The 27,986-nt window shown below is 51.8% G+C and overlaps 1 protein-coding gene and 1 non-coding gene across 4 annotated transcripts in view; one reads left to right on the top strand and one right to left on the bottom strand.

Moving 5' to 3' along the window:
- Positions 1–9,015: 9,015 nt before the first annotated feature.
- TRNAI-GAU (transfer RNA isoleucine (anticodon GAU)) lies at positions 9,016–9,091 on the top strand. Its single transcript has one exon. It is a non-coding gene; the product is annotated as a tRNA-Ile (tRNA).
- A 1,078-nt stretch (positions 9,092–10,169) lies between these two features.
- GPAM (glycerol-3-phosphate acyltransferase, mitochondrial) overlaps positions 10,170–27,986 on the bottom strand; it is a 57,746-nt gene continuing 39,929 nt past the window's right edge. For all 3 annotated transcript variants that reach the window (XM_066355090.1, XM_066355089.1, XM_066355091.1), the window contains exons 11-21: positions 26,992–27,105; positions 25,262–25,347; positions 24,457–24,572; positions 22,520–22,590; positions 21,273–21,537; positions 19,131–19,273; positions 17,922–17,999; positions 17,229–17,369; positions 15,483–15,672; positions 14,464–14,522; positions 10,170–13,813 (exon numbers count right to left, since the gene is read on the bottom strand). In XM_066355090.1, coding sequence (XP_066211187.1) covers positions 13,697–13,813; positions 14,464–14,522; positions 15,483–15,672; positions 17,229–17,369; positions 17,922–17,999; positions 19,131–19,273; positions 21,273–21,537; positions 22,520–22,590; positions 24,457–24,572; positions 25,262–25,347; positions 26,992–27,105 — 1,380 coding nt within the window. In that variant the 3' untranslated portion in view covers positions 10,170–13,696. The remainder of the gene's footprint in view (positions 13,814–14,463; positions 14,523–15,482; positions 15,673–17,228; positions 17,370–17,921; positions 18,000–19,130; positions 19,274–21,272; positions 21,538–22,519; positions 22,591–24,456; positions 24,573–25,261; positions 25,348–26,991; positions 27,106–27,986) is intronic.

Genomic DNA, 27,986 nt, shown 5'->3' with positions numbered 1-27,986 from the left:
GCCTCACCTGGATGGGGTGGCAGTCTCATGAGACATCAGGACAGGTGAGTAAGGTCCCGGGCCTCCTCTGCCCCCACCGACTTGGGCCCCCGGATAGGAAAGAATCCGAAGGGCAGTGAAGGCGGAGGTGGACACAGAGGCTGCAGGGACGGTGACGTGCCAGCGTCAGCTGTGATGGGGGAAAGCTAGGAAGTTTTGAAAAGTTTAACTTTCAAATAAAATAGAACTGTCACCTTCATTATCATTAAATAAAAGCTGGGTCAGATCAAGTGACTCAAAGGCCAGCCTGCCAAAGGGCATGAGGGAGTTCTCTGCATGGTTTCTGCTGTTTTTTTTTTTGTTTTGTTTTTTGTATTTTTCTGAAGTTGGAAACGGGGAGGTAGTCAGACAGACTCCTGCATGCACCCAACCAGGATCCACCCAGCATGCCCACCAGGGGGCGATGCTCTGCCCATCTGGGGCGTTGCTCTGCCACAACCAGAGCCATTCTAGCGCCTGAGGCAGAGGCCATAGAGCCATCCTCAGCGCCCGGGCCAACTTTGCTCCAATGGAGCCTTGGCTGCGGGAGGGGAAGAGAGAGACAGAGAGGGAGGAAAAGGGGAGGGGTGGAGAAGCAGATGGGCGCTTCTCCTGTGTGCCCTGGCCGGGAATCGAACCCAGAACTCCCGCACACCAGGCCAATGCTCTACCACTGAGCCAACCGGCCAGGGCCGGTTTCTGCTGTTTTACTAAGAGGACAGGCCTCGGAGGAGGCATGAACAGTCCCATGCTGCCCCAGAGAGGATGCCACGTTGGGCCCTAGGCAAGTCATGTCCCCTATCGGAGCCTCAGGGACCCATCTGCCAACCTGGGGTTGGGGCCGATGCTCCCCAAGGCCCTGGCATCTTCCTGTGCCATCCCTCTCCTCTGTGGGTGCTGTAACTCACCACAGTCCCCGGCCCAGAGGGTCCATGGTGTGTAAATCCTGACCCCTTCCCTCTGTCTGGGGCTCATCAATCACAGCACAGACAGCGACGGCCTTTCCTGCTCAACCCAGGCCACTTGTCACCGGCAGGCAGAGCCAAGCTTTGTCCATTTGGCAGAGGAGTCTGGCACATGTTGACAAGCATTTGTCACCCATGAGTTTACAATGCAATTCAGAGAGCTGGCACGGACCCTCCGGCATCAATCTACCCTGCCCTGGAGACCTTGGATCCGGTCATTTCTGATCTTTCCAGACCCCGGGACCCCTCTCCTCCACGCCCCACTAAGCCTGTACAGCCTCGTCTCGGGAAATATTCTCCCGTGAGCACGCTGGGTTCACCTACCCCACAAATGTTATGAAGCGCCCGTGAGGGCCCAGACACACCGTGATGAGCTGGGGATACATGACAAACAAGACAGATGTGTAGGGCCAGCTGGAGCCCGTGATCTGGGAAGGGAACGGGCCCCAGTCCATTTAAAATGATCACTTACACCAAGTGCTTGGGGAGGAAGTTAAAACAGGATGATCTGAGGGAGACCTGAGCCTGATTAGAGCAGGGCCAGCAGGGAAAGGGGTGATCTGGGAAGGCCTCTCGGAAGCGACGTTTGAAGCGAGACCTTGTGTGGAGGGCACAGGCGGGGACAACAGGAGAGAGGGGCAGGACCTGGCAGGGCCTGGTGGGACGTGCTAACGGTTTTGGGTTTAACCTAGGTACAATTTGGCATGCCACTTATTAAGGGTATATATTAGTTTTGCAGGACATCCCCTCTGTCCACCCTCCCCTTGCTCCTCCTCCCCTTCCTCTTCCTCCTCCTCCTCCTCCTCCTCCTCCTCCTCCTCCCCTTCCTCTTCCTCTTCTTCCTCCTCCTCCTGCTCCCCACTCTGCAGGACCAGCTGAGCCTCGGGCGCCACCACCAACCTGCCTGGCCATTCGCCAGGAGCTGACACCAGTAGGCACACAGGTCCAGTGGATGGGACCCGCTCCTGAGAGTGCAGGATCCAGCTAAGCCCTAAAGGGCAGACAGACAGTGACAAATATGCCAAAGGCAGGCTCTCTCCCCGGAGACTCACCGTCCAGGAAGGAGGCCGTGGGCATCCACAGGCTCCCAGCAGGCAGGCCCGACTACACACACTGGGGCCAGCTCTGGGAGCCCCTCTGATGTTTATCACAGGGGGTCACAGTTCCCAGGGCCCTGGCTAGGGGTCTCCAGTCTCCAGGGTCACGCCACCAGTGGTAAGCTGGTAGGTGAGATGCCCGAGGAAACGGCAGCCACGTTTAAGCAGCAGAGAGGAGGACGGGGCCGAGGGGGGGCGAGGCACCATTTCCAGGCATTACAGTATTTCTGAGGTTCCTGAGACACCCCAAACGTGTCCGGCTATCAGCAACTTGGAATCAGGCACCAGCAAGGCAGGGCGCACGAGAGGGTGCAGGCGCCCTCTAGTGGATGGAAGCGCACTGGCTCTCAGGCTCTGCCTGGAGCCTCCAGGTTAGTTAGGGCCTGCTGCGCTGTGCACGGGATGGAGGGTTAGTTCCCAGAGAGGTGCCCCTGAGGGCAAGGCTGTGAAGCACAGGACACCTGCCTTCCAGACCCAGCATCCCTTTCCTCACCCCTCCTTAGCGGTTTCCCATCTCCCCACAGATCCAGGCACAAAACTACACGTTCTCCCCACTGCCCTTCCCAGCTGGGTCCCCGGATCTCAGTTTTGCTAAGGCACCCAAGTTACACTGCCAACAAGACTCATATGGTGGCCTCATCGGGAGGAAGGCAGTTTGCAGCTGGCAAAGTCTTTGATCGGAGCGAAGTGCCAATTTTGTATTCAACCTGACACTGAAAGACTTGCCCATTTCAAACTCCAGAACATACCCAAATCCACCCACCTCTCCACCCTCACTGCAGACACCACCGGTTCTCTCTGCACTGCAGTTTTGTCTCCTCCACGCCGGGGCACTGCGCACAGATCAGCAACTGGACCTGCTAACACCTGTATGGCACCCCTTCCGTGGCTGCCCGCCTGTGCTCTGGCGCCCTCTAGGCCCCGCTGCGGGGTTGCAGCCTTCTTCCTGCGGTCCAGGAGCAGGAGAGGCTGTCACCTCTGTGGGAACGACCCTGGCTCCCTGGCCCCCTTCACAAGGCTGGCTCCTTCTCAGCCTTCGGGCTCTCAGCTTCAGCCAACTTGCTGGGAGAAGAATGCTCCAGCCCACACTCCACACCCCACAACCACACACCTACAGCCCCAACCCCACTGGTCTCCGTCGCTGCATCCATCAGAGTCAGCCTTCTGTGCGCACTCCTGTCTGCCGCTGAGACCCATCTCTCCACCTGGAATGGGAGCTGCGGGAGAGGCAGGAGGTCGGCATCAGTCATCACTGTAATACCAGCACTTTCCTGCATACAGTCGGCGCCCAATGAATATTGCAGTGAATGAATGAAAGGGTCGGCGGAATGAGAGTTAAGAAGGAGGGATCACTTCTAGGTGACTCGAGGCCAAAGGCACCGAGGAAGGAAGGAGGGTGTGTCTGAGAAGCCCTGAGCGGTGGGGTTTGATGGTGGTGGGCAGTGACTGCAAAGAAAGGACAGGTCATCTTGGAGGGCTCTGGGAGTTACTAACAGAGGGGCACAAAGGCTCGTGGAAGATGGACTATTAGGTAGAGGTGGGTAGCCGGACCGTAGCAGAGCTTACCTAGTCATCCCCGGGAGAGTGACAGAGTGGCCAGAGCTTGGACCAGCACAGGGCTCTGGGCAGAGGCAAGTCCACAGAGATGGGACCGAGACAGAGGCTGCCTCAGGCCCTATCAACTCACAGCTTTGTTTCAGCCGGACCGCAGACGGGAAATGGAGACAGGAAGACAGAAGACCTGGGGCTCCATAGCTGCCCCTTAATTCCCACCATCCCCAGTTTGGTCTCTCCCTTCTCTTTCCTCCACTAGGAGGTTCCACCCTAAGGCCTCATTCGCTCATTAGTCTGTGAGAAGCCCCATTGCTAAGGAGCATCCCAAGGCCCTCCTAGGGAGCACACTTGAGTCCCCTGGTCTGGATGGTGGCCAAACTTGTTTCCAGCCCTGGGTCTAGGAGCCCTAGATGGAGCTCTAGCACCACCTCGTGGACGAAGCTGGAACACGCGGCGTGGCCACACCCTGCATTCTGGGGCGGGTGGGTCCAGATTCAAGCAAACTCGCCTATGAAACTCGACCTCTGGAAGACAGAGGCCACCTGGGAAGCACAAAGTCCTCGTCCGGGACGCAGCTGCCCCTGTCTCCACCGCGGCTTGCACAGTGTCTGTCAGAGAATTCCAGAAACCCTGGCCGAGGGAGCGAGTGGGCAGATGGAGGCCGAAAAAGCAGAGGGCCCTGCGGAAACTTTCCCGAGTTACCAGGAAACACGCAGACTCGGAGCTGAGCTAACCTTTCTAAAGCGTTGACTGTGCGCCAGGCTTGGGGCGAAGCGTTCCGTGAACGTTCATTACTTCACTGAAGCCCCTATTATGTGGAAGCAGTTAATCAAGAAACATCGGGGCAAGGTCACCTGCCTGGCGCGGGCAGAGCTGGGATATGAACCCGGGCAATCTCAGGCAGATTCTGGGCACTGAACCACAAAGCAGCAAACGCCTAGGCTGCGGTCCCGGCACAAAGACAGTTAACCCAAAGACCCCCGAGTCCTGCGCATGATCCTACCTGTCCAACACTCGAGCCTGTTGGCAGTGTGGGACTCTGTACCCTAAGAAAGCCAGGAAAATGGACTCACCCCTGACTTCCAGGGCACGGCCTTCCTTTCACCATCCCAAAGCCCAGTATCATGGAATCTCACTGGATGGCCCACCCACCACTCTCTGCACGCTGCCCTGGCTTCCCTGCCTGCCGCCTCTTCATCCCAGATTGGACAGGGTTCACTCCAGAGGCAGGCACATGGGTCCTGGGAGGCGGGCTTCAATAATGGGGGTAATCAAAGGCCCCACTGCCTAGGTCAGGGGTCGGGAACCTATGGCTCGCGAGCCAGATGTGGCTCTTTTGATGGCTGCATCTGGCTTGCAGACAAATCTTTAATCAAAAAAATAACGTTAAAAATATAAAACATTCTCATGTATTACAATCCATTCATTTCCTACCGCTCATGTTCATGGTTGCGGGTGGCTGGAGCCAATCACAGCTGTCCTCCGGGACAACACCAAATTTTTATTGGATAATGCGTAACGTACACGGGTCGTTGTATGGCTCTCATGGAATTACATTTTAAAATATGTGGCGTTCATGGCTCTCTCAGCCAAAAAGGTTCCCGACCCCTGGCCTAGGTCCTACCCCTCCTTATCTCTCCCTCCATCCTCATCCCTATCACACCTGCGAATATGGTGACCGTGGGGACTTATCATGCTCAGACCCTGAAATCCAAACACTCGGGAGAAGCTCAAGGTCCAGGACACCCCAGGGTTCAGGGGAAAGTGCAGGGGTTCGAGGGCCACGCTGGCCATGCTTCCCTTAAGAAACTTGGGGGTCTCCCCAAACTCTCACACCTCCGTGCCCTCCTCTGTGAGGTGGGGAGTGGCTGATTGAGCCTGCACAGCTGTTAGCTCAATTAGTTCACGCTCGATGCATGTTACAAAAACAAACTGCCCATCTGCAGGCTCAGATGGCTTTTTATCCCATTTTAAACAAAGACACGTATTTAAAAATATTGCTCTTTCTTTTGAAAAATATCTAAACAAAATAAAACTGTGCAAGCCCAATGTTTCCATGACCCCCGACCCTTGGCCTCAGTGCCTCGGGGACAGGGGGCAGGGGGTTCTGGAGCTAACTGGAAGGCCCACACCCCATCTGCATGACCTCTCTTCATTACCAACCCGTTTGTTCTGTGTGGAATGCAGAGCCGGTGCTGCTGGGTTGAGCAGCTATAACCCAAGCTAGACTTTGACTAGCATTGTAGATTTTAGAAAAGTCTCTCGACATTTTAGGCGTTGACTTCATTTCTTCGATGGCTCGGCGTTACCGGATTAGGTACGTCTGTGGTCGGAATTGGCCGACAGTTCACCCGTGCACACAGGTCAGAGATCGCCGTCAGCAGGGAGACCTGGGCCGACAGGGGTGCAGGAGTGCCACGGGCCCCCCAGAATCCACGGCCAGAACTCAGCCTCCAGAAAACACTGCACCGAGCCCTGTTCTCTGCACTCAGAGAACCAACGGCACTTTCAAAGCACCGCCCATGGGCTCGGCTGGGTTTCCCATCACTCCTGTGTTTACAAATCCAGCGTTTGCCCAAAGTCACATAACCAGGTACTAACTCAAATTTGCAGACTCAGTGAATTTCAGACTTCCGTTCAATAACAGAGCGTTTCATCCTCTAAGATTATTTTGTCATTTTTTAAAGTTGATGTCCTCATAACTTTTTGGGAATTCCTCTGGTTGTTGCTGTCACCTGTCACTGTGCTGGTGAGGCTGGCTCTGCCGTGACCCCACAAGCAGTGGCTGCCACCTTCTGGCCCTCACAGTGTCGTGAGACCCCAATGCCCCTTCTGACAATTTCTCCTCTTTCAGCTCCTACATTTTCACCTTTATTTATGTAAAATCATTTTTGGGGCACTGACAGGATTTTATTGTTTGTAGAACTGAATTACAACAACAACCGTGGACATCCACAGAAGCTGAGCCCCCACCTCGTTCCACAGATTACAGAAGCACGAGGAATGCCCATGGAGAATGACCCACACGCGAGGTTGACGGCAATAAAACGTAGGCTTCATCTGGATCAGAGATCATGGTTGTGCTCTGTTGCCCGTTTCAGACAGAACTTTGCAAATGAACTTGCCCTCTCGGTGCCTGCGGTGAAAGGAAATTTGTGTGGGGACAAGTTGATGAGGCTGGAAGGCTCCAGGGAAACAGATTCTATGAGAATTTCCCATCTGGACGTGGAGCCAACCTTTTGTGCCAGGTGGCTCATCGTTCAGAGCCTAGAGCAGAATGTGGCTGTACCCATTACTATCACCCGGTGATTTCAGAAGTGATTTATTCAGTGCGTTGGAGGGGAGAGGGTCCCTCCTCACCCCAGCCGAAGGGGCCAGGACCACAGGCTGCAGGGGGGAGGACAAGGTGGCATCTCTCTTCCTTCCCTACAGGTGACAGTGGCTTTTCTAACCCACAGTGAACACAGTTAAATTCAAAGCAAGCCCAAGGGAGGCTTGCCTGTGCTCAGAACACCTCCCAGAGAGTGCCATCGGCAGATTGTGTCAGTATATTTGTTCTCTCTTCCGGTCATGGACCCACCAGAGATGCGGGGCGCCTCCACTGAGCATTCATGACACATGCTCTGTCCTAGACGATCCTGGCTGACTGAGCGAGCATGGTGCTTTTCTCTTCTCTAACCCTGGAGGGTGGAATACTGGGTGACTCCCCATTTCACCTTCAGAGCTCAATTTTCTGTCCTCAACAGGAAATCGTGAAACCCCAATACCACAGGGTTGCAACTCTTTCATGCTTGCAAAGCACATTCATTCCACCTGACGCCTTCTTCCATTGTGACGCTATCTCCTCAACACAGAGGACAGCCGTGTCCACTGAGGCGATGTGACTCGCTCAGACTTCCCGCGTGCCCAAGGGAGCCAGACTCCATTCTAGGATTACTGCTCGCCAAAGCCCTGCTTTCCTGTTATATTCCTCTTATTAGAAAGAATAAAAACTGATTTGAAAAGCTTTATAAAACTCACAGAACAAAACTTTGGGCTAGCCTTTCTTTCCACAGATTGAGGGGGCTGAGGCACCCAGATGACAAGCCACACAATTCAGGCGCTATGCTGTCTTCTAGAGGGATGGCGAAGTCTGACAAGGTTCAAGACCACCGTGCCCCAAGGTAGAAGCCTCTCAGCATTCATGGAGGGTCCAAGCACCGCTACTTTAAAGCTCGGTTCGGTCCAGTTAACTTGGTGGCTTTAATACTTCTCTCTGAAAAGCCAGTTTGGGAAAGGTGTTTACTATCCATGCCCTTTCCTTGTTTCCACTCCCTGGTACACTGTGCAGAACGGTGACACTCCAGTTTTCGCCAAGGCAATGTGGGATCACTAGGCGCTTGTTAACACAGACCGCTGGGCAGTGGGATGGGGCCCAAAGTGTTCGCTCTTCCAACAGGTTCCCAGGATGGGCTGAGCTGCTGGGCTGGTGACCAGCTTGAGAACTGCTGGTCTACCGAGAGTGGCCATACGCCATCCGCTCCTCAGATCCTCATGGTGGCTGTTCTTCCTCCTCTTCCCCACCATGCACACACATAGAAGTGGGGGTGCTTTGCTTACCATTGAAACAGTGGAGAAAGATTGAAGCATGTGAATTTGGCTTCAAATCTTCCGAAAGGATGAGAGGAGGTGGGCTTTGTGGGGTTCTAGAAAGTTGAGAGATTATGGGGGGAACATCTGGGCTGTTTCTCTGCTGTCTCCCAATAAGTGATTAGATTGGTTCAAGAAACGGAACTGGGATGTTGCTAAACATTTCCTTACAAGTAAATGTGAAGATGATTAAAGTTCTCAGGTGATCAACATGAGAGTGTTATGTGTGTATGCATGTGTGTGTGTGTATGGATATACATAATCTATTACCCAAACCTAGACTCTTTTGAGAACCAAAGGGCATTATCAATAATTATGAAGAGATCATTGCAGGCAAACAAGGATCTGGTGGCAGGATCAGCCCACCAACAGACCCCAGAAGCAAGCAAGGAGAAAGGCATCTCTGTCTGTTCTTGCCTGATGCAGGCCACCCCCTCCCACCCCACCTACTAAGTTCTATACTTTAATTTAGCTTTGCAGGTTGAAGACTTCCAGTGGGCACTTGAGGGTGGGTTCTTTTCCTTCTAATTCTCAACTAACCTGCAATATGAAGTGGTAAGATATTCTCCCAGAAGGCTGGGAGGCTTTGTTCGCTCACTTATTCTAATCGCTTCGAGTTGAAGTAGATTTCACACCAGTACCAAGCCCACAGGCAGTGGCAACAACAGCTCCCTCTTTGGAACGGGCAAGGCAAAGAGCTGGGCATCCGAGGCCAACTCCAAGGGCCGCTGTGTGATGAAACGCCACCCGGGGCCCTGGCCAGTTGGCTCAGTGGTAGAGCGTCGGCCTGATGTGCAGGGGACCTGGGTTCGATTCCCGGCCAGGGCACATAGGAGAGGCGCCCATTTGCTTCTCCACGCCCCCCCCTCCTTCCTCTCTGTCTCTCTCTTCCCCTCCCGTAGCCAAGGCTCCATTGGAGCATGGATGGCCCGGGTGCTGGGGATGGCTCCTTGGCCTCTGCCCCAGGCACTAGAGTGGCTCTGGTCGTGGCAGAGCGACGCCCCGGAGGGGCAGAGCATCGCCCCCTGGTGGGCAGAGCGTCGCCCCTGGTGGGCGTGCCAGGTGGATCCCGGTCGGGTGTATGCGGGAGTCTGTCTGACTGTCTCTCCCCGTTTCCAGCTTCAGAAAAATATAAAAAGAAAAATAAATAATAAAAAAAAAATGCCACGCGGGGGCCACCAAGGCCCTGCTTCGACACCGCACCCCTGCTTTCCTTGGATGAGCACAACGATTGCCTCTGGCTCCCGGGAGAACCCTCTCGTTAGCCTCCCTGGGCCAGAAGGCGAGAACAGGCAGCTGAGGAGAGAAAAATGGCCCAGAGAAGCAGTTTACACGATCCATGTAGTTTGTTGTACCAATATGTAAAAATGAGGGTGTTTCATATTAAAAACCACAAATTTCAGGCAAAAATTTAGTTTAAAAAGATGAGAGGATCCGGCAACACCACCAGGAGCGTCCTGTAAAGAATAGGAGGCAAGGAAGGGCTGGAGGAGAATGAAGCCGTGTAGGAAACAGACAGCAGACAGGAGGGCTGGGGACGCTACTGGGAGCAGCAGCAGCATGTCCACGGGAGGCCCGGCGGGCCGGACAGCATGGGCGCTGCGGGCAACAGTTAAGACAACACCTTTGTATCTCCAAGGAGGAACACCAGAATTTTACGAGATACGCATGTACAAGACAGACAGCAAGGCGTTAAAAAGGGGGACTAGAATCAGTCCTTTCCAAATGCTGATCACATTCCAAAAGCTCTGAGTCGGTAATAAAATTACACACTACAGGTTCATAAATTTATGTAAGATTATTTCTCACCAGCATTTTTAATAAAGTTCTACATAAAGTCCAACAAGAACAACTGTATAATCGAGTATGTAGGGAACTTGTAGCTACAAATGCAAGACATCAAGAATATGTTCATTTTTTGGTTTATTAAAACAAAACTACAAGTCAGTGCTTCTTACATAAACAGGCATAAAAATCAATCCATGTTTCCAAATAAGTGCCACTTGCAAAATCATGCTGTGTTATTTCACAGTAAGAGGAATTTAATGTTTCTTTATACAACAGGCTAGTAGTTTATCACCTTCCACCGAGGCACTCCTGGGCTTTAGATGTTTAGAAATGAAGTCAAAAGTCTCTTTCAAGTGCAATCATTAGTTTCTATTAAACTAAAGTGCCAGATGTCAAGCCTCAAGTTCCTAAAAAGAGTGTTTTAAAAAACAGATTTACTTCCAAATTAAGTCTTAAAAACTTCAGTAATAGGTCCTATCTTCTAAACATTAGAACTATCTCTGGGTAAAAATCTACATTCAGTTGTGCGATATTTTTTTTCTAAATCTGAATGAAAATCTTCATTATTTGCCCATTTATCTGTTAATTTTTCTTTCAGTGAAAAACCCAGGGTCACTGACGGCTGATGTTTCCGTCAAAGCAAAGGGCTCAGGGGCCTAAACACAATCTCTGTGCTTCCTGTCTCGGCAGGAGGGACTAACCCATCAACTGTAACATCTGATTGTACAAAACTCACGCAAATTCTGCCTCCATGCCACCTGTTAGTGACTGTTTTGTCCCCTTAGAGAACTCCTAACCTGGTGTTTCCCAAAACGTTTTCTAAGGGAAACTAGTAAGAGATTCAGAGGTGTCCTAAAGCGGGGCAAAGGCCCTGGGGTCACAGGTTTGTAAATTCCAGGTGAAGCAGGCTTAGCACTCGCAGCCCCTAAGCACATGCTGTGTCTAGAAAGGAGGGTGGACGTCCGATTTACTTTACCAGTGACTTCCCTCTACAGAACACAGCGCTCACCCACGGAGGACTACGGGCAGTGCTTCTCCCCTTCAGGGGACACTGCAGTTGCCCTCAGGACTGCTCCGATCTGAGAAGGCAGGCCCCTGGCACCTCCCTTACTAGTTCCTAGTTCTACGTTCCACACTCGGTCTTTCCCTTTGTTCTCCTTACAATGTAAGACAGCAAACACTCCTTCTCCTCTTCCGAATTACTCAGGAGGTTCTCCTGGTGAAAGCATGCAATGTCACACTGTTTGTTATTCAGGTATTTTGTTTCCCTGGACTCACAGTCTTTCCCTGGAGGGCATGCATTTCCGGTTCAGAGAAATGCCACTAGTGAGCTGGAGTAAGTTATGTACAAGCACCTAGTTTGTTGAGTCTTACATGGAAGCCATTCGCTTTGGGGAAACGATGAGAATAAGCCCTGGAAGCAGAACTGCGCCCTGGGAGCCGTGTGTTGCCGTGTGAGTTCTCGGGGACAGGCACTGAGGGGCGAGCGGGGCTGAAGTTAACTCGGGGTCGGCTTGTCGGCATGAGCGTAACTTTGGTTGAGATTTTTTTTCTTAAAAAAGGTTTTCAAGGCACCAGTTAATTACAAAAAAGCATGCATATGATTCTCACAGTGAGGGAAGTGGCCAGAGAGCTAGGGAGTGCTGTGGTGCGTTCCCCAAAGCATCCGAGCCGAGTCTGGCAAACAGACCGACTGGAGGGGCACGAAGCCCGGGAAGCCGTGTTCCTGCTCGGGCTGGCAAAGCGGCAGCTCCTGGCAGAGACCACAAGCAGGGCAGCGGCGGCCACTAGGAGTCAGTCCCCACCCTGACGTTCCAGATGACCAAGAGACAGTCTGAGCGATCCTTGATCTTTAATTCAGGGGATGAGGAAAGAAAACTACTGAAATGTCTGCTGGCCTAGATAAGGAACACCCAAGGGGGTAAACTAGCCTCCTGTGTGTCCCCCAAAAGCAGGACTCCTGGTAAAACAGAACACTGCAGGGCGAAGACCTCACTCCACACCAGAGCCGCTACAACACTGACAGTGGCTTCACGCTACGTGAGCTCCCATCCAGAAAGAACATCTCCCACGTGGGCAATCTAAAAAGAGTGGAGGCCACCACAGCGCGGCCTTATTGCTACGAGTTCCACACAGAGTATGTCGTACAAAGTGCAGTAAAAATCAGGACCCTTCCCTCCCCAAACACACGGAAGTCATGAGACATGATTAGTGTTTAAAATACAAGCTTAGGAAAGTACACACTTCATTCCCAGGACTTTTACATCAGGTTCAATGACTAGAGGCAGTATTCCTTAGGAAAAGCTCCTCGTTCCACAATACCATGGAGAGAAGGGGCAATGAGCTGTTAGAAAACCATTTTAATATCATATGACCCTTGAGAAATCACCGTCATTACCACAATTAACTAACACTAAGCTGCCCGCCCACAAAAAGGCACCTACCTGTGATGAACAGACGGCTTGTGACAATGCTTTGCCACTATGTGGCATCAGGGTTGAAATATATAACCCACCACATTTTTAAAGAACCATGACTCTTCTCAAAGCTAAAACTCTATAAATGCCTCTGACCACGTACCCATCAGCAGGGCCACCACAAACGCTGCACAGGGTACCCACTGCACCCCGACAGGTGCCGGTCGCCAGACGAGGCCCAGCGCACAGCCCGTGTGGGACAGCAGGGCCCAGGTCAGCAGCCACCGCCGGGGCCCTCCTGCTGACAGGCGGTCAGGCCATGCTGACCAAGTCAGGACAGCTGCTACTCAGCTGGAGGATCTCTAAGAAAGAGCTGTACCTGCGAGAGGCAGGTACCCCCCAGGGTGGGAGAGGACACAGACACGAAACAGAAGGAAGTTGTTCCTAAGTACTGGCTGGACATGTAAAACGAAGCGCTGCTTTTTCATACAAGCAAGTTTTCAAAGTCAGTGTTCTGGCCCAGTTTACCTTGAGTCTTGCCAGCCAAATGTACTTCCTGGTGTCAGATACTGGCCACCTGATCTCTGCACTGACCTGACCTGACCTGATGCTGTGTTTTCATGTAGCTCTTGAGACGCCTTCTAAACCTGACTGCAGAGGACAGCGCTGCAACGCCTGGTGTGATGTGCACCAGCCCATTCTTCTGCAAAGCACTGTGGGATGAAAGCTGTTCCCATTTTAAAATTTACCTTCTATTGACAAGACTGGGGAAAAAAAACAGTAAATGCATGACTCAATTATTGTTAAAGGAAGATTAACAGTTAATCAGAAAAAACTCCAATGAATTCCCCAACTGCATTAAGTACACAAGATTCAGTTCAGGACTACGACTACATTTTTTTGTTCTTCATAGTAATTAGTCCTTAACAGTTATAGTCAAAACGTAAATCTTTAACTCCAAAATCATTTTTTGAGATTTCACTCTGTAATCTATTGATTAGGAATTGCAAATGGAGGCGGAGGCCCCCCGTGTCATCTGTGGGCTGCGACGGCGTCTCAGAGCTGGCGGTCACAGATCCACGGGGGGGAAGGCACTTGTCTTCCCAGAGGTCCCGTCGGGACAGGTCAGGCCTGGCCACGTGGCGGCACCTGCACCTGCCCAGCCGGCGGCGGGGGCCTGGGAGCCCCTGGCCCAGGCCCTTCACATGCCAGAGGTGCCTGGCGTCGCCTACAGCACCACAAAACTCAGAAGATATTCTAGAAGTTTCTGCCGGTTGCACTGAGGTAGAAAAGTGCTGCTGAGTTCTAAAACAGACACTCTCTTTTGTTTGGTCTCTTTGAAAACCTAGAAAGAAAGTTTAAGTTAAATTAAATGTAAACAGAAAAGGGGGACATTTCTGTCACCAACCCCGACCTGTGTCCCAGACCCCAAACAGCAGAAAGGCTTACAAAACCACATCCTGGCTATAAGTACACGGACCGCACGTGTGTATGAGCGTGGGCTGGGGGGTGGTGGGGACAGGTGTGGCGTTGTTTGGTGGACTGCCACCAGTGTGCTAGCTGCTCAGATTCATGTTAGAATAAAGTCACATATGGCCCCACTCAGACCACTAGTCTCTCCATGGAACTCAAGTCCCACACGATACATGGAAGGGACGGTTGAGCATACTTCTAGCAACACTGGTAGAAACAACTGAGAATCATGTGGCCTAGTTAGTAGCCCTGACAACCTGCAGTGGCATCTTGAAACACGTCAACACTTTATATATAAACAGTTTTTGGAATGACGGTGAAAACCAGCAAAATTCTGGAAGAATCTACCGATGGGCCTCCTCTTCACCATGCCCCCACCGTCCCCAGAAATGCCTTCACGTTACTCCAGCAGGAACTGCCGCTTAGGGCCCCACCCAACACGAGGTGGCTCACAGACTAGATGTATAGAGAAGGGAACAGAGCTTAACACAAGCTTTTACCTCATAAGCGGTGGACACTTACCCCAATATCCTTAAACATTTTCACAGCGTTCTTCACAAGACAGTATGTGGCACTCTCAGCTACGGAGAGAGAAGAAGACCTTGTCACATGTGTCACTCAGCAAAACCCCAAAGCCCACAGTAAGAAAGTGTGAAGGCTACAGAGACGGGTGGAGCAAGTCAGCACCCTGGGGTCAAGCTCCATCTCTGCTGCTGGTGACCATGAGGTCCCAAAGGATTTGCTGTTTCTCTAAACCTACTTTGTCATCTTTTAAGGAAAAGAAGAGAGAAGATTAATGAGAGGGGGGGAGGAGGAAGGGAGGGAGGGATGTCCCACACCCTGTGACTAGGCAAGTCCACTCCTAGATATGTGCCCAACACAACGTGCACATATATGAATCCAAAGACACACTCAACGACGTTCAGAGCAGCATGATTCATAGCAGCTCTGAACTGCAATAGCCCAAACACCTGTCGACAGCAGAATGAATAAATAAACCGTGGTAAATGTTTTACAGTGGACCACTACCAAGCAACAAGGAGAAAACACAGCCACGTGCAACAACGTGCATGAGCCTCACAGATGAGGAGACTATGCAGTGAGGACGTGCGTGAGCCTCACAGATGAGGAGACTATGCAGTGAGGACGTGCGTGAGCCTCACAGATGAGGAGACTATGCAGTGAGGACGTGCGTGAGCCTCACAGATGAGGAGACTATGCAGTGAGGACGTGCGTGAGCCTCACAGATGAGGAGACTATGCAGTGAGGACGTGCATGAGCTTCACAGATGAGGAGACTATGCAGTGAGGACGTGTGTGAGCCTCACAGATGAGGAGACTATGCAGTGAGGACGTGCGTGAGCCTCACAGATGAGGAGACTATGCAGTGAGGACGTGCATGAGCTTCACAGATGAGGAGACTATGCAGTGAGGGGTCAGGGAAAGTTTGCAATTTTTTTCCCAAATGTGTTCCCAATTAGCAGATTCCTATCATCCAAAAGGTCGCAGATTTAAAAGCAGCCAGACGAGTGGCATGTGTACCATAGACGGCGACACTCCTCTCCGTCCTGGTGATGAGGTATCTGTGCAGCTTCTGCAGGAACTCTGGCTCCGGGACGGGGCCGCTGAAGTTGTGGATGAAGATGGCGGCGGAGCTGTAGGCCTCCAGCAAGGGGCCCAGGAGCCTCTGCAGGAAGGTGATGAACTGCTGGTGCTCCTTGGACTGGCTCACCTGCGCAGGAGCAGGGACACAGTCATGGAGAAGGGACGGTGGGGCGACGCGCGGACAGAGGCACGTCCCGGGAGGGCCAGGAACCTGAGAGAGGCCTTCCTGTCGCCACGCGGAGGCGGCCCACTGCGCCCTGTGCACAGAACCTGTTGGAATGCCTATCCGGTTTGAAAGGCACGCTTCCTTGCCAATGACTTGTAGGGCACTGGAGGTGTATGTCACTGAGCAGCAGCCTGGACGAAACTGTCGCACCTGAATGGCTCATTATGACACATTGTCGTCACTGAAAACAGCTGGCCCCGAGGAGGACTCTGCAGGCTGGAGCTCGACAGCCACTCAAGTGCGCAAACAGGTCCCAGGACAAGACCACAGGCCGTCTCAGTCCTTCCCGGGCCCCACCTCCGGCCGCGTTCAGCTGTCCTGCAGCCCACAGCCCAGCAGAGGACGGGTGAGGGGGGGTGACGGGCCCCATAACATGCGCACACAGACAAGCCCTCTGTGTGCAGGAGCAAGACCCCTGCCCCTCCTTGCCACTAACACAACCCAGATGGAAACACTCCTGAATGTCATCGGTCTCCAGACCTATCGTCCTGTGTGTGCTGTGTGTGTGATGGGGGTGTCTGTATGTGAACTAGGGTGTCACCCCCCTGCAGAGAGCGTAATCCACTGAGGGTATTCAGAAAACATAGGCCATTATTACCAATTTCTAAAATTACAAATTAGACAAAATTGGCTTTTCTAAATCGGGGACAAATTTAAAACTCCAAATTTTCTCCTGTGATCTGTTTTAACTGAAGCTGGATGTATAAAATTCTGGAAGGGATGGCGAACAGGACTGACATGGAGCAAGCAGGCCGACAGCGAGCACGCGTTTCGACCGTGGGCAGGGCGGCGCCGCAAGGCGGGTGCTCCCTGCTTGGGTGACCACTGGCCACGAGCCCCGCCTCGTCAGGAGTGAGTGCGCCGTGGGTGCCCGGCTGCACCTGCTCGGGTGACCGCTGACCGCAAGCCCCGCCCCGTCAGGAGTGAGTGCGCTGTGGGCGCCCCTCTGCACCTGCTCGGGTGACCGCTGACCGCAAGCCCCGCCCCGTCAGGAGTGAGTGCGCCGTGGGCGCCCGGCTGCACCTGCTCGGGTGACCGCTGACCGCAAGCCCCGCCTCGTCAGGAGTGAGTGCGCTGTGGGCGCCCGGCTGCACCTGCTCGGGTGACCGCTGACCGCAAGCCCCGCCTCGTCAGGAGTAAGTGCGCTGTGGGCGCCCGGCTGCACCTGCTCGTTCCGGTGAGTATCACGAGCGACCTCATCCGGGACAGTCCCGTTCCCAAATGTTCACTCCTGTTTTCTATTCCATCTAATTCTACTCAAACGAATAACTGAAGGTATTCAGCCCAAACAGCGTTAGTGCCCTTATTCTCCAGGTGGAAGTGTCATGCTGGGTGGAGGGGCCTTCAGCTAGGTCACCCGAGCCCAGCTCATCGCGACCTTGTTAACCAGTCGTTAACCAGCAGCATAAACCTCTCCTCCTCTCCGTCCTGCCCACCAGAATTCCTCCCCAAAGTACCTTCAGGTAGCAATCTCGCTGCTCCTCGCCGAAATCACTATCTTCATCCTCTTCATCGCTTCTCCAGGACAAAGGGTCAGGAAGCTTCTTGTCCCACTGCTGCTCGGCGAGACCAGGGCTAACGTCTTCCTGATCATCTTGCTGTGCCAAGGAGAGGACCAACAGTGACCGTGGGCGCACAGGCACACAAGCCCCGCCGGCCAGACCCCCGCGGGCCAGACCCCCGCCTCCACCCCACCCCCCCACCCCCCGCAGCCTCTCTCATGGCCTGCGCCCCTCCTCTCCGTCCTGTGATTTACGGCCTCAATCCACTCCCCTCCCCCAGCCTAGAGGAGGGGGAAAGCCACCAGACACATCAGGTAAAAATACCCTCCACTCTTCCAAACGGACATCTCCTTTCGCAGGCCACACCCACTAGACTAAATCTACCGAAATTACAACAAAATCTCAAAAGAGAAAAGCGCGTGTGTGCAAGCCACAGCAAAAAAGGAATCAAAATCTTAAACAATCCCAAAAGGCCTTCACTCTCCCCATTCTGATTTTTCTCTTCTCTTCACCTGGTCTGGACTACATGTCAAATGTAATCACTGCTTAAAGTAAGTAGTTGTAACACAGGTTAAAATAATTGGTAGGAAAAGACAAGGAAATGAAGAGCGAGAAACGGAACAAGGGCGAACGGGAGCGCGGCCTCACCTCCGCCACGACCAGGATGCCGTACTGGACGAACCTGCCCACCGTTTCGTGGCAGATCTGGTAAAACGTCTGGCAGGGCTGAAAGGAAAATACATGTCAACGTCAATGTCACGGTCCCACACTTTTATTAAATACAGAAAAGCCAAAGACTTCCATGACATACCCCACCTCGCTCTGCTGGGCAAATCCTAAGATTTCCGACGCCCACCCTCTGATACATATGTGTGGTCGTGAGCGAGGCCACAGAAGAGACCTGTTCCCCGGCTGGCAGAGCACCCAGTGTGGGACCACCTGCCACGGGTGTTCCCAGGCGCGGTCTCTCCCCGCCCCCCGTCGACCAAGCCCTCAGAGGGGCTGCCGGTCAGGCCCCCTCCTGTTCCTTCTCTATTAGACAGTTTCTCTGCAAAAGCTATCACACCGTAAGTACCGTCTGCACGGGTGGTGGATAAGCAAACACAATAATCAAGTAACTCAAAACAGACCCAGGTAACGGCCACCTCGGGGCCTCATCTCCCTCCTCCCCTCCCACTCTGCCCCAAAAGGCTGGGACAAAATGGACTCTCCAACAGGGTCACAGTATGTCACGTGCAAAGAACACTGCGGAGGAAGGCTGTACTCAGAACACACGCACTCGTAGACGTCCCGAGGCACATTCAGGTAGGTGCGAGAGGATACCTGACTTTAAATAAGTGTGTTGATGAGTTTTAGAAAAAATTACTTCTCTACCGCTTAATACATATGCCTCGTGGTAACTGTCAACACATGCTTGAATCTAACACAAAGGCTCATGAGGACTGCTGGGCCTTCGTTTCCCCTTTTGGAAAGTGAGAAAGGGTTGAGCAGATGATTTTTAAGATTGTTCCGGACTCTTTTCTGTGGACCTGTCATCCACGAGTGAGCGTGTTAATCACTTACAAACCTCTGACCCAGTGCCAAATGCTACTAAGAGCTCAGTAAGTTTAACGAGACGAATGCAGAATGCTGACCACCTGTCCTAACACACCTCGTGTGTGCACTAGGGCGCACTAGAGCGGTGACTCCAGCAGCACCCCGACAGCAAACCACAGACTGGTTTGGAGGTCACCGAGAGAGAAGAGAAAGCCTTGGTAACAGACCAAGACTCGTCTAAGAGCAACACAAAGGTGCTTTCTGTTCCCATAGAAAAGCTCAAGGAGAAGAGACAGGCAACACGGAGAAGGGCTGACTCACGAGAGAGATGGTGCCTTCGTTAGACAGCAGGTAGCACAGGCTGGCTGCCTTCCGCACCAGCTGCTCCTGGCTGACGGCGCTGGGGGGCCCGCTGGCCAGCCCGCCCACGGGCCTCTTCTTCAGGACGGCGTAGAGGCTGCAGGCTGGGGAAGGAGAGCTGCCATGAGGCCGGCCGCCCCGGGGCTCCAGAGAAACGTCCCCTGGCTCGGGACACCTGGACTGCCCTAGTAGGTTGTCACAGCTAAAAATCATCTGCGGTTGGCTCAGTGGTAGAGCGTCAGCCTGGCGTGCGGGGGACCCGGGTTCGATTCCCGGCCAGGGCACATAAGAGAAGCACCCATTTGCTTCTCCACCTCTGCCCCCCCCTCCTTCCTCTCTGTCTCTCTCTTCCCCTCCCGCAGCCAAGGCTCCATTGGAGCAAAGATGGCCTGGGCGCTGGGGATGGCTCCTTGGCCTCTGCCCCAGGCGCTAGAGTGGCTCTGGTCGAGGCAGAGCGACACCCCAGAGGGGCAGAGCATCGCCCCTGGTGGGCGAGCTGGGTGGATCCCGGTCGGGCGCATGCGGGAGTCTGTCTGTTTCTCCCCGTTTCCAGCTTCGGAAAATAAAAAAAAAAAAATAAATAAAAAAAATAAAAATCATCTGCATTTCACTGGAGAAATGTAAGTAAATCCCCTCAGGACTCATGTCTCAGCGGTCCATGTGACCCCAACTCCACCCAAAGCCTTCCTCGGGGGCTTCTGCCCCCTGCTCTCCTGCTGTGTTGCCCTGGGTCACACCTGAGCCCCCACCACTCACACCGCTGCCATGTGCATGTCCCCTCACCCTTAGTCTCTCCCCGCTGCCGTGTGCGTGTCCCCTCTCCCTTAGTCTCTCCCCGCTGCCGTGTGCGTGTCCCCTCTCCCGTAGTCTCTCCCCGCTGCCGTGTGCATGTCCCCTCTCCCTTAGTCTCTCCCCGCTGCCGTGTGCGTGTCCCCTCTCCCGTAGTCTCTCCCCGCTGCCGTGTGCGTGTCCCCTCTCCCGTAGTCTCTCCCCGCTGCCGTGTGCGTGTCCCCTCTCCCTTAGTCTCTCCCCGCTGCCGTGTGCGTGTCCCCTCTCCCGTAGTCTCTCCCCGCTGCCATGTGCGTGTCCCCTCTCCCTTAGTCTCTCCCCGCTGCCGTGTGCGTGTCCCCTCTCCCTTAGTCTCTCCCCGCTGCCGTGTGCGTGTCCCCTCTCCCTTAGTCTCTCCCCGCTGCCGTGTGCGTGTCCCCTCTCCCGTAGTCTCTCCCCGCTGCCGTGTGCGTGTCCCCTCTCCCGTAGTCTCTCCCCGCTGCCGTGTGCGTGTCCCCTCTCCCTTGGTCTCTCCCCGCTGCCATGTGCGTGTCCCCTCTCCCGTAGTCTCTCCCCGCTGCCATGTGCGTGTCCCCTCTCCCTTGGTCTCTCCCCGCTGCCATGTGCGTGTCCCCTCTCCCGTAGTCTCTCCCCGCTGCCATGTGCGTGTCCCCTCTCCCTTGGTCTCTCCCCGCTGCCATGTGCGTGTCCCCTCTCCTGTAGTCTCTCCCCGCTGCCGTGTGCGTGTCCCCTCTCCCTTAGCTTCTCACCACTGCCATGTGCATGTCCCCTCTCCCGTAGTCTCTCCCCGCTGCCATGTGCGTGTCCCCTCTCCCTTAGCTTCTCACCACTGCCGTGTGCGTGTCCCCTCTCCCTCAGTCTCTCCCCGCTGCCGTGTGCGTGTCCCCTCTCCCTTAGCTTCTCACCACTGCCATGTGCATGTCCCCTCTCCCGTAGTCTCTCCCCGCTGCCATGTGCGTGTCCCCTCTCCCTTAGTCTCTCCCCGCTGCCGTGTGCGTGTCCCCTCTCCCTTAGCTTCTCACCACTGCCATGTGCATGTCCCCTCTCCCTTAGCTTCTCAGCTCTGGGATAGCGGACACCTTATCTTTCTTCCTTAGTCATAAGTGTAATACTATGCAGTAATTCAGGAGCTACTTGTTGAATAATAGATGGAAAAAGAAGCTATCGTAATACAGCAGACTGTATTTTTAGGTGAAAGCTAAAAAGACAGCAACACATTCCCTCAAACAAGAGGCCACCATTCAAACTGAAGTGGACACCACTGTGTGTCTTAGGCCCTTGTGTTTCCATAAAGATGCTCGGCGCCCGGCATACCTATGATGGCCTCCAGGATGAAGACGTGCAGGACCCCGTTGCTATAGAAGTTCAGCTCAAAGACTGACGGGACAGTTGTGCTGGGAGTAATGAAGAACTCATCGTTCCTGCTGGTGTGGGTGATGGTGACACAGTTTCCCAGCAGCTGTATGGCGTGGACGACCACATCTTCGGAATTTCCCGAGAACCCCAGGTCAAAGTCACGAGCCAGGACTTCCTCCTTCATCACAAAGAAGTCCTCCACCAACGTGGACAGATCAATTCCCTAGAGAAACAGACAGAATGGTCTCATGACAGAGAAGAGCCTACTTCCCAGAGGCCAGAGGCCGTTCTGAGGACTTCTCCTTGCCTTGGCTTTCCTGTAGCTCCTGTTGGCACACACAGAAAAGGGGCCGTGACACCAATGCAGAGAAAGTCAAAAACACTGGCTAAAAAGCTGGCCCCCCAGGTCAAGAAATTGGTATTTCACCCTGAGAGACACTCTAGTCACACACAATATGAGCATATAAGATCAGAAAGAGAAGAAGCCACCATCTGAAAATGAGAAGTGCTTAATTTTAGCAAGAATTCCCCTCACACTGAATACCTATCTGACAGATGTTTATTGGGGGCCTAGAGATACTGGCTCTATGTTCGGTGTTGAGAACATGTTTGCTGAGCGAGACAGACACGGCCCATCACAGCACAAGGGCATTGCACGAGGGTGGAGCATGGCCCTAAATACAAATCAAAGAGCTGGACAACCATTCGCTATCCGCATGTCAATCAAAATAGGCCTTATTGACATTAACTAGATCACTCAAAAGGATATATTACTATTTTATATACATATAAAAAGCAGCCTTGGCCCCTGGCCAGGCAGCTCAGTGAGTTAGAGCATCACCCCAATACACCAAGGTTACAGGTTCAATCTCTGCTCAGGACACATACAAGAACCAACCAGTGAATGCACAAATAAGTGGAGCAACAAATCAATGTCGCTCTCTCTCTCTCCCTTCCTCTTAAAAAAAAAAAAAAAAAATCTATCAATCAATCAATACTAAATAAATAAATGAAGCAGTCTAGTTTTCCCATGTAGATTTCCTCACCAGGTCTGTGAGCTCCTGGGGGCAGGGCCCTTAGCTTATATTACTGTTGACCTCACAGGACCGGCCAGAGCTGAGCCAGCTCCACCAGCGACTCAGTATTTAAACAGCTGACGAAGCACTGTCCCGCTTACTGTTACCCAGGCGACACTGCGGACGTACCTGCCTGTGGCGGTAGAGGAGCAGGCAGGCCACAATGTGTGTTGACATGATGGCACAGGACTTGCTAGCCGCTGAAAGGCAAACACAAAGCTTTAGTTACACTTATTTTTTTTTAAATAGAGCTGAAACTTTGAAAAGTACCTCAATCTTAAATAGGAGCATTTGAAACTCTAAAAGTTCTCCACCGCATTTCCCATAAAGGCGATTTACCAAAAGGAAGTTACAACATTATACCACGTTCTGGGCCAGGAAAGGTCACTGTTCATCATACAGTATATTAGAATTCAGTCTAAGGCAGGTCTGCTTTCAATCCAGGATACTGGAATTTAGGTCCCGAATGACCAAGAGCCACCTATATGGAAACACCAAGACCCAGAGCACGAGCCCGCCCTGCGGGCGCTGCAGAATGTCCCACTGCCGCCTTGCTGGACCTGCTCCTGGCCGCGGACCACTGGAACTGTGATGCTATACAGCTCCCACAGGAGTTCACCGCCACGTTCAAACAAAGGTGCGGGGGGAGGCAGATTCAAAGTCAGAAAATCTGGGTTCAAAAGCTAACTTCTACACTGACTAATTTTGTGAGTTGGGGAAAAGCACTCAAATTCCCGCCCGAGCTCCCCCACTGGTAGAACGAGGCCGCCACCCAGTCCTTGGGGCTGAGTGAGAAGGAAGCGGACCTCCTGCCACCAGCCCAGTGTCGCTGCTCATCACATGCTCGCTTCCTCTTTCACCCGGGCCAGACGTGGGTCAGAGGTGGGGCGGCAGGCGGCAGACATACGTCTGAGAATGACTACAGCTCAAACCCAATACCCTGAATTTGTAGAAAATTGTAATTGTATAAGTCAACTATGAGAGCATCTATGAAATAATCTGAAATAAAGACACCACTTGTGAGTTTTCTGAGATGATAATGAATTCATGAATACTTCACTCACTATAGAGGTTGAATCCAGTGTTTAAAACACAAAACAGTACCCAGTACTATATTTATAACCATTAAAAAGAGTGTTCATTAACAGTTGTTTTAAAAACATGAGTAAATATCTGTTACAAATGGCACAGCACAAAACAGTAAAAACGATGTGCAGAGCCTACACAGCAACACCCCTGGTTACTGGGGTGGTGGGTTTTATCCACCTTTCCAGCATGAAGGGTGCATTATCTACAGCAGCCAGAGCTGAAGCACGGGAGAGTCATCCATGTTTTTAAGAGTGCGCGGCCCAGCAGGGGCAGGCATGGCAGCAGCTAGAGCGGAAGCACGGGAGAGTCATCCATGTTTTTAAGAGTGCGCGGCCCAGCAGGGGCAGGCATGGCAGCAGCTAGAGCGGAGCAGCCACAGCAGGTGAGGTGTCCCCACGCTCCACCAGTGTGGGCGGAAGTGCTGAGACTCTGAGCTGCTGGGGTAGGGGGCACAGGAAACACGGCTGCACATACTGGGCGGCACACGCAGGGACCCGGATGCTGCCAGGGGCTATAAAGCACACCACACAGCACTGTGACTTGGAACTTACGGAAGGCTAATTCTACGCTCAACTCCACTCTGGGTCCCTCCCACTTAAATTAATTGTGTACGGCTATCCCACAGAGAACAGCATAGGCTCTCTAAGTGCTGACCAATGAACTTCTCAGTCTGTGTTCCCCACAGCTGAGACAAAGCTTTACACATAACAGCCCCTCCGATTGGCTGAATCATCATAGGGTCAGGGAGGAAAGGGACAATAACCATGAACTTGGATGCTGTACTGCGAGTCAGTTCAAGGGAACAAATTCCTGAGCAAAAGAGAGAACAAGTCACTTTGGCAACGCCGTATCTTTTTAAAACCAGAGCACCCACTGATCGGCAGGCTGTCTGTGAGCTGTCTTACTCCTCTACTCGGAGGGTCTGCCCCCCCCCGGGCGAACCGGAGCGGAAACACGGAGGCGGGCGCGCTACTTACTGAAGAGGATGTGCTCTGCCAGATTGGCAATCAGTCGTCTCCGGAACGACTCGTCTGCCGCGGTTCTGGACTCACTGGTGGACGTGTCTGCGCTCTCACTGGCAACTTCGCTGGGTCTGAAAAATGTTTCTTTAAGATTACACTTTGACAATCCCACTCTCTTCCCAAGCGAACCACATGGGCCTGAGGCGTAGGCGTATTAGATACTGTACAGGACTACAGTCTACATTTAAACCACAAAAAAGATTACTTCTAGGGGTTGTTGTCCTCCATTATGTTTACTACACTTTCCGGCCAAAACACATTATTTAGTTGTAACTAAACAGTCTACTGCTACGTCATTTCTAAAACCCACTGGCTGAAAAATACGCATAAAGCAAGGTACCTTGTTTCAAAACCTTTATGAAAATTTCACACTTGAACACATTAAAAGAAGGGCTTAATACCCAATTCCTCTAAGTCACAACTCATTTTGAATTCTGAAAAACTCATATATGTTGAACCATTTATGTACAGTGTGCATAATCTGAGCTTCTACCAAAAGAATTCAGCTCAAACATTCAATAGCATAAATCAAGTAAGAACTCCTCCCTGATTCACAAAATCAAATAGATTGTATAAGTCAAATAAATCAAAGCCCTCCCCACAGAAAGCACCCCACCTTCAACATCCTTTATAAGACCAAGGGAAAAGAAAAGCAAACACATGCACGTTCTTAGGAAAGTTAGCCCATTTTTCCGTGCAATATAAAAAATAACAGCTACTTGAGGGCTTAGTTGGTATTAAAAACTTCCACAAACGTCACCTGGAAGGAAGTATAGCTGGTAACAGAGCTTGTTCCAGAGAAAGTGGGGCAGACACAGGTTTCTGACTGTGGCTTTCCAAGTATTCCTGGGGGGAAAAATTTACTCTCATTGTCTCACTTGCATCAACACACACAGAACACACTCAATCTTCAACAAGTGAAAGGGGAGGTGTTTTATAAAATGAGCACGCTAAGAGCGTGAGAAATGCTTCTTATACCCCAGCTCTCTTCAGAAGTCCCGAATGGCTCATGGAAAGTTGTCAAGGACGAACCCTAAGAACTGAACATCGAAGAACGGGATGATGCTTAAGCAAAATCATTTATAAATTACAGGAGAAAATGAACTTTTCTCACGTCTTCAAGAAACAATTTGACATTCCCAGTATTATTATTAGTGTTGACATAAACTTGCTTTTAAAGGAAAGATGACAGCCCGAGGGTCACATGAGACTCAGAAGCACCCAACCCCAAAGCAAACAGAGCAAGGCAGACGCTGAGCAGCAGCTTTTCCCATAAAACAGTAAGAGATGATGAGGTCCCTGAAAGCTGGAAGCACGTGAGGCCAGCAAGCACCTAGCACAGCAATTAGAATCTTCTACAATAAAATGGAAATGGAACAGAGGAGAAGCAGGAATTCTGTCCCCAGTCCCCGGGATTCCCAACTCCATTACCCACTCATCTCTTTCTCTTTAACCAATGTAAAGTCCTAGGAACTCAACACTGCAATGACCTCGGGGACCCACCAAGGCTTCTCCATGAGACTGGCCATATCCCTCAGAGTATGTGGGTCCTGGATTCCAGTCAATAGTAGGGGAGAGCAGTGGTTTCCAACGGCCAGTCCACGGAACAGTCTTCACAGAGCATCAGGGTGGTTAACTTTTTCACAGACATGCACGAAATTTCTGGCGGACCAGCACCAGTCCGTGGTCCGGGGTTGAAAACCACTGGGTTAGATCATCCTAGGCTGTCGCTTGTACCATGCTTTTAGGAGACATGTTTTAAAAAATTTTCCCCTAAAGACAATTTTAAAACACTGATATATTATAAAACAAGTAAAAGTCTCATGAATTAAAAATAAATAAATAAAAAAGCAATAAATGTTGAACCTAATAGAACCTAATATCTTCCAAAGATAGATATTTACTGTCCTTTGTTAAGAGGTGTACTTTAGTGGAAAAATTTAGGAAATCCTAGTCTTTTATTTTTCTTTTTAAGAGAGACAGGAAGGGAGAGAGAAAGAGGAGAGACATGAGAAGCATCAACTCGTAGTTGCATCACTTTAGTTGTTCACTGACTGCTTCTCATACGTGCCTTGATGGGGGGGCAGGGGGGGTTCAGTGGAGCCAGTAACCACTTGGTCAAGTCAGTGATCTTGGGTTCAAGCCAGCGACCTTTGGGCTTCAAGCCCGTGACCTTTGGGCTCAAGCCAGCAACCTTGGGATCACGTTGATGATCCTGTGCTCAAGCTGGCAAGCCCATACTCCAGCTGATGAACCCAAGCTCTAGCTGGTGACCTCGAGGTTTTAAACTGAGGCCCTCAGCATCCCAAGCCGACGCTCCATCCACTGCACCACCACAGGTCAGGTGGAAACACCATTTCTGACACAGTCCTCATTTTACAAGAGAAGAAACTGAGGCAACAGAAGCAGGGCTGGAGGCGGAACTGGAGCTCAGATCTGACATCGAGCTATACCAGCGCTTTAAACATCTTCATCCCAGCAGACACTCACCTTTAAGGAAAACGGCTGAGCAAAGTCCACTCTGACACACCCATAGTTTTTCCGTAACATTCTGATAACGCCTCTAGCTACACTCCACAGGCTCTCGTTCTTCTTAGGCTTTCCCTAAATTCCAATTTTGGAAGAATAACATGGTAAGAAATAAAGCTCACACATATGCAAACACTCTGTTACCCAAAGAATAGAGCTTTAAGTTGGATTTTTATGGAAGCTAGAGGTTCATATTGTAAAAAAAAAACGATGAACGAAGAAAATAACTATTCATCGACTGAGACCTGTCAGAAAATAGTGAGCATTCAAAGATTCTAAAAGATGTAACCATGTCATTGGGAGAGGTAATTTGGTCAATGAAAAACAAAACATTTAACATAAATTCATTCAGTACTTATTTACGTAATTCACAAAAACATAATTGCTAACGAAGGAAGGTTAAAAATGATACAATGTTAAAAAATTATTCTTCAATTCTCAGATAAAAATAAGATGTCAAAGAGGCCACTAATCTAAGATCTGATGATCACCAGAGTCCAAATACCCAACATTAGACAGCTGAGTGTCCGACCCAGCCCCACTGTGGCCTTGGGGCTAATGATTCATTCAGTAAGCATTTACTGAACATTTAGTATATGTAAGGCACAACGACAGCCATATCATGGACACAGGACTCAGATATGACCTCACGAGACAGCGTGAGTGGAATACACACTCAGGACACCCAACAAACACAAAGAATAATTTCATAAGAGATTCAGATAAGAATCCAGGCCAGCCCTGGCTGGTTGGCTCAGTGGTAGAGCGTTGGCCTGGCGTGCAGAAGTCCCAGGTTCGATTCCCGGCCAGGGCACACAGGAGAAGCGCCCATCTGCTTCTCCACCCCTCCCCCTCTCCTTCCTCTCTGTCTCTCTCTTCCCCTCCTGCAGCCAAGGCTCCATTGGAGCAAGGATGGCCCGGGCGCTGGGGATGGCTCCTTGGCCTCTGCCCCAGGC

Source organism: Saccopteryx leptura, chromosome 13 (assembly GCF_036850995.1).
Source record: "Saccopteryx leptura isolate mSacLep1 chromosome 13, mSacLep1_pri_phased_curated, whole genome shotgun sequence".
Lineage (NCBI taxonomy): Eukaryota > Metazoa > Chordata > Mammalia > Chiroptera > Emballonuridae > Saccopteryx > Saccopteryx leptura.
This window is presented reverse-complemented; position numbering and strand designations above follow the sequence as displayed.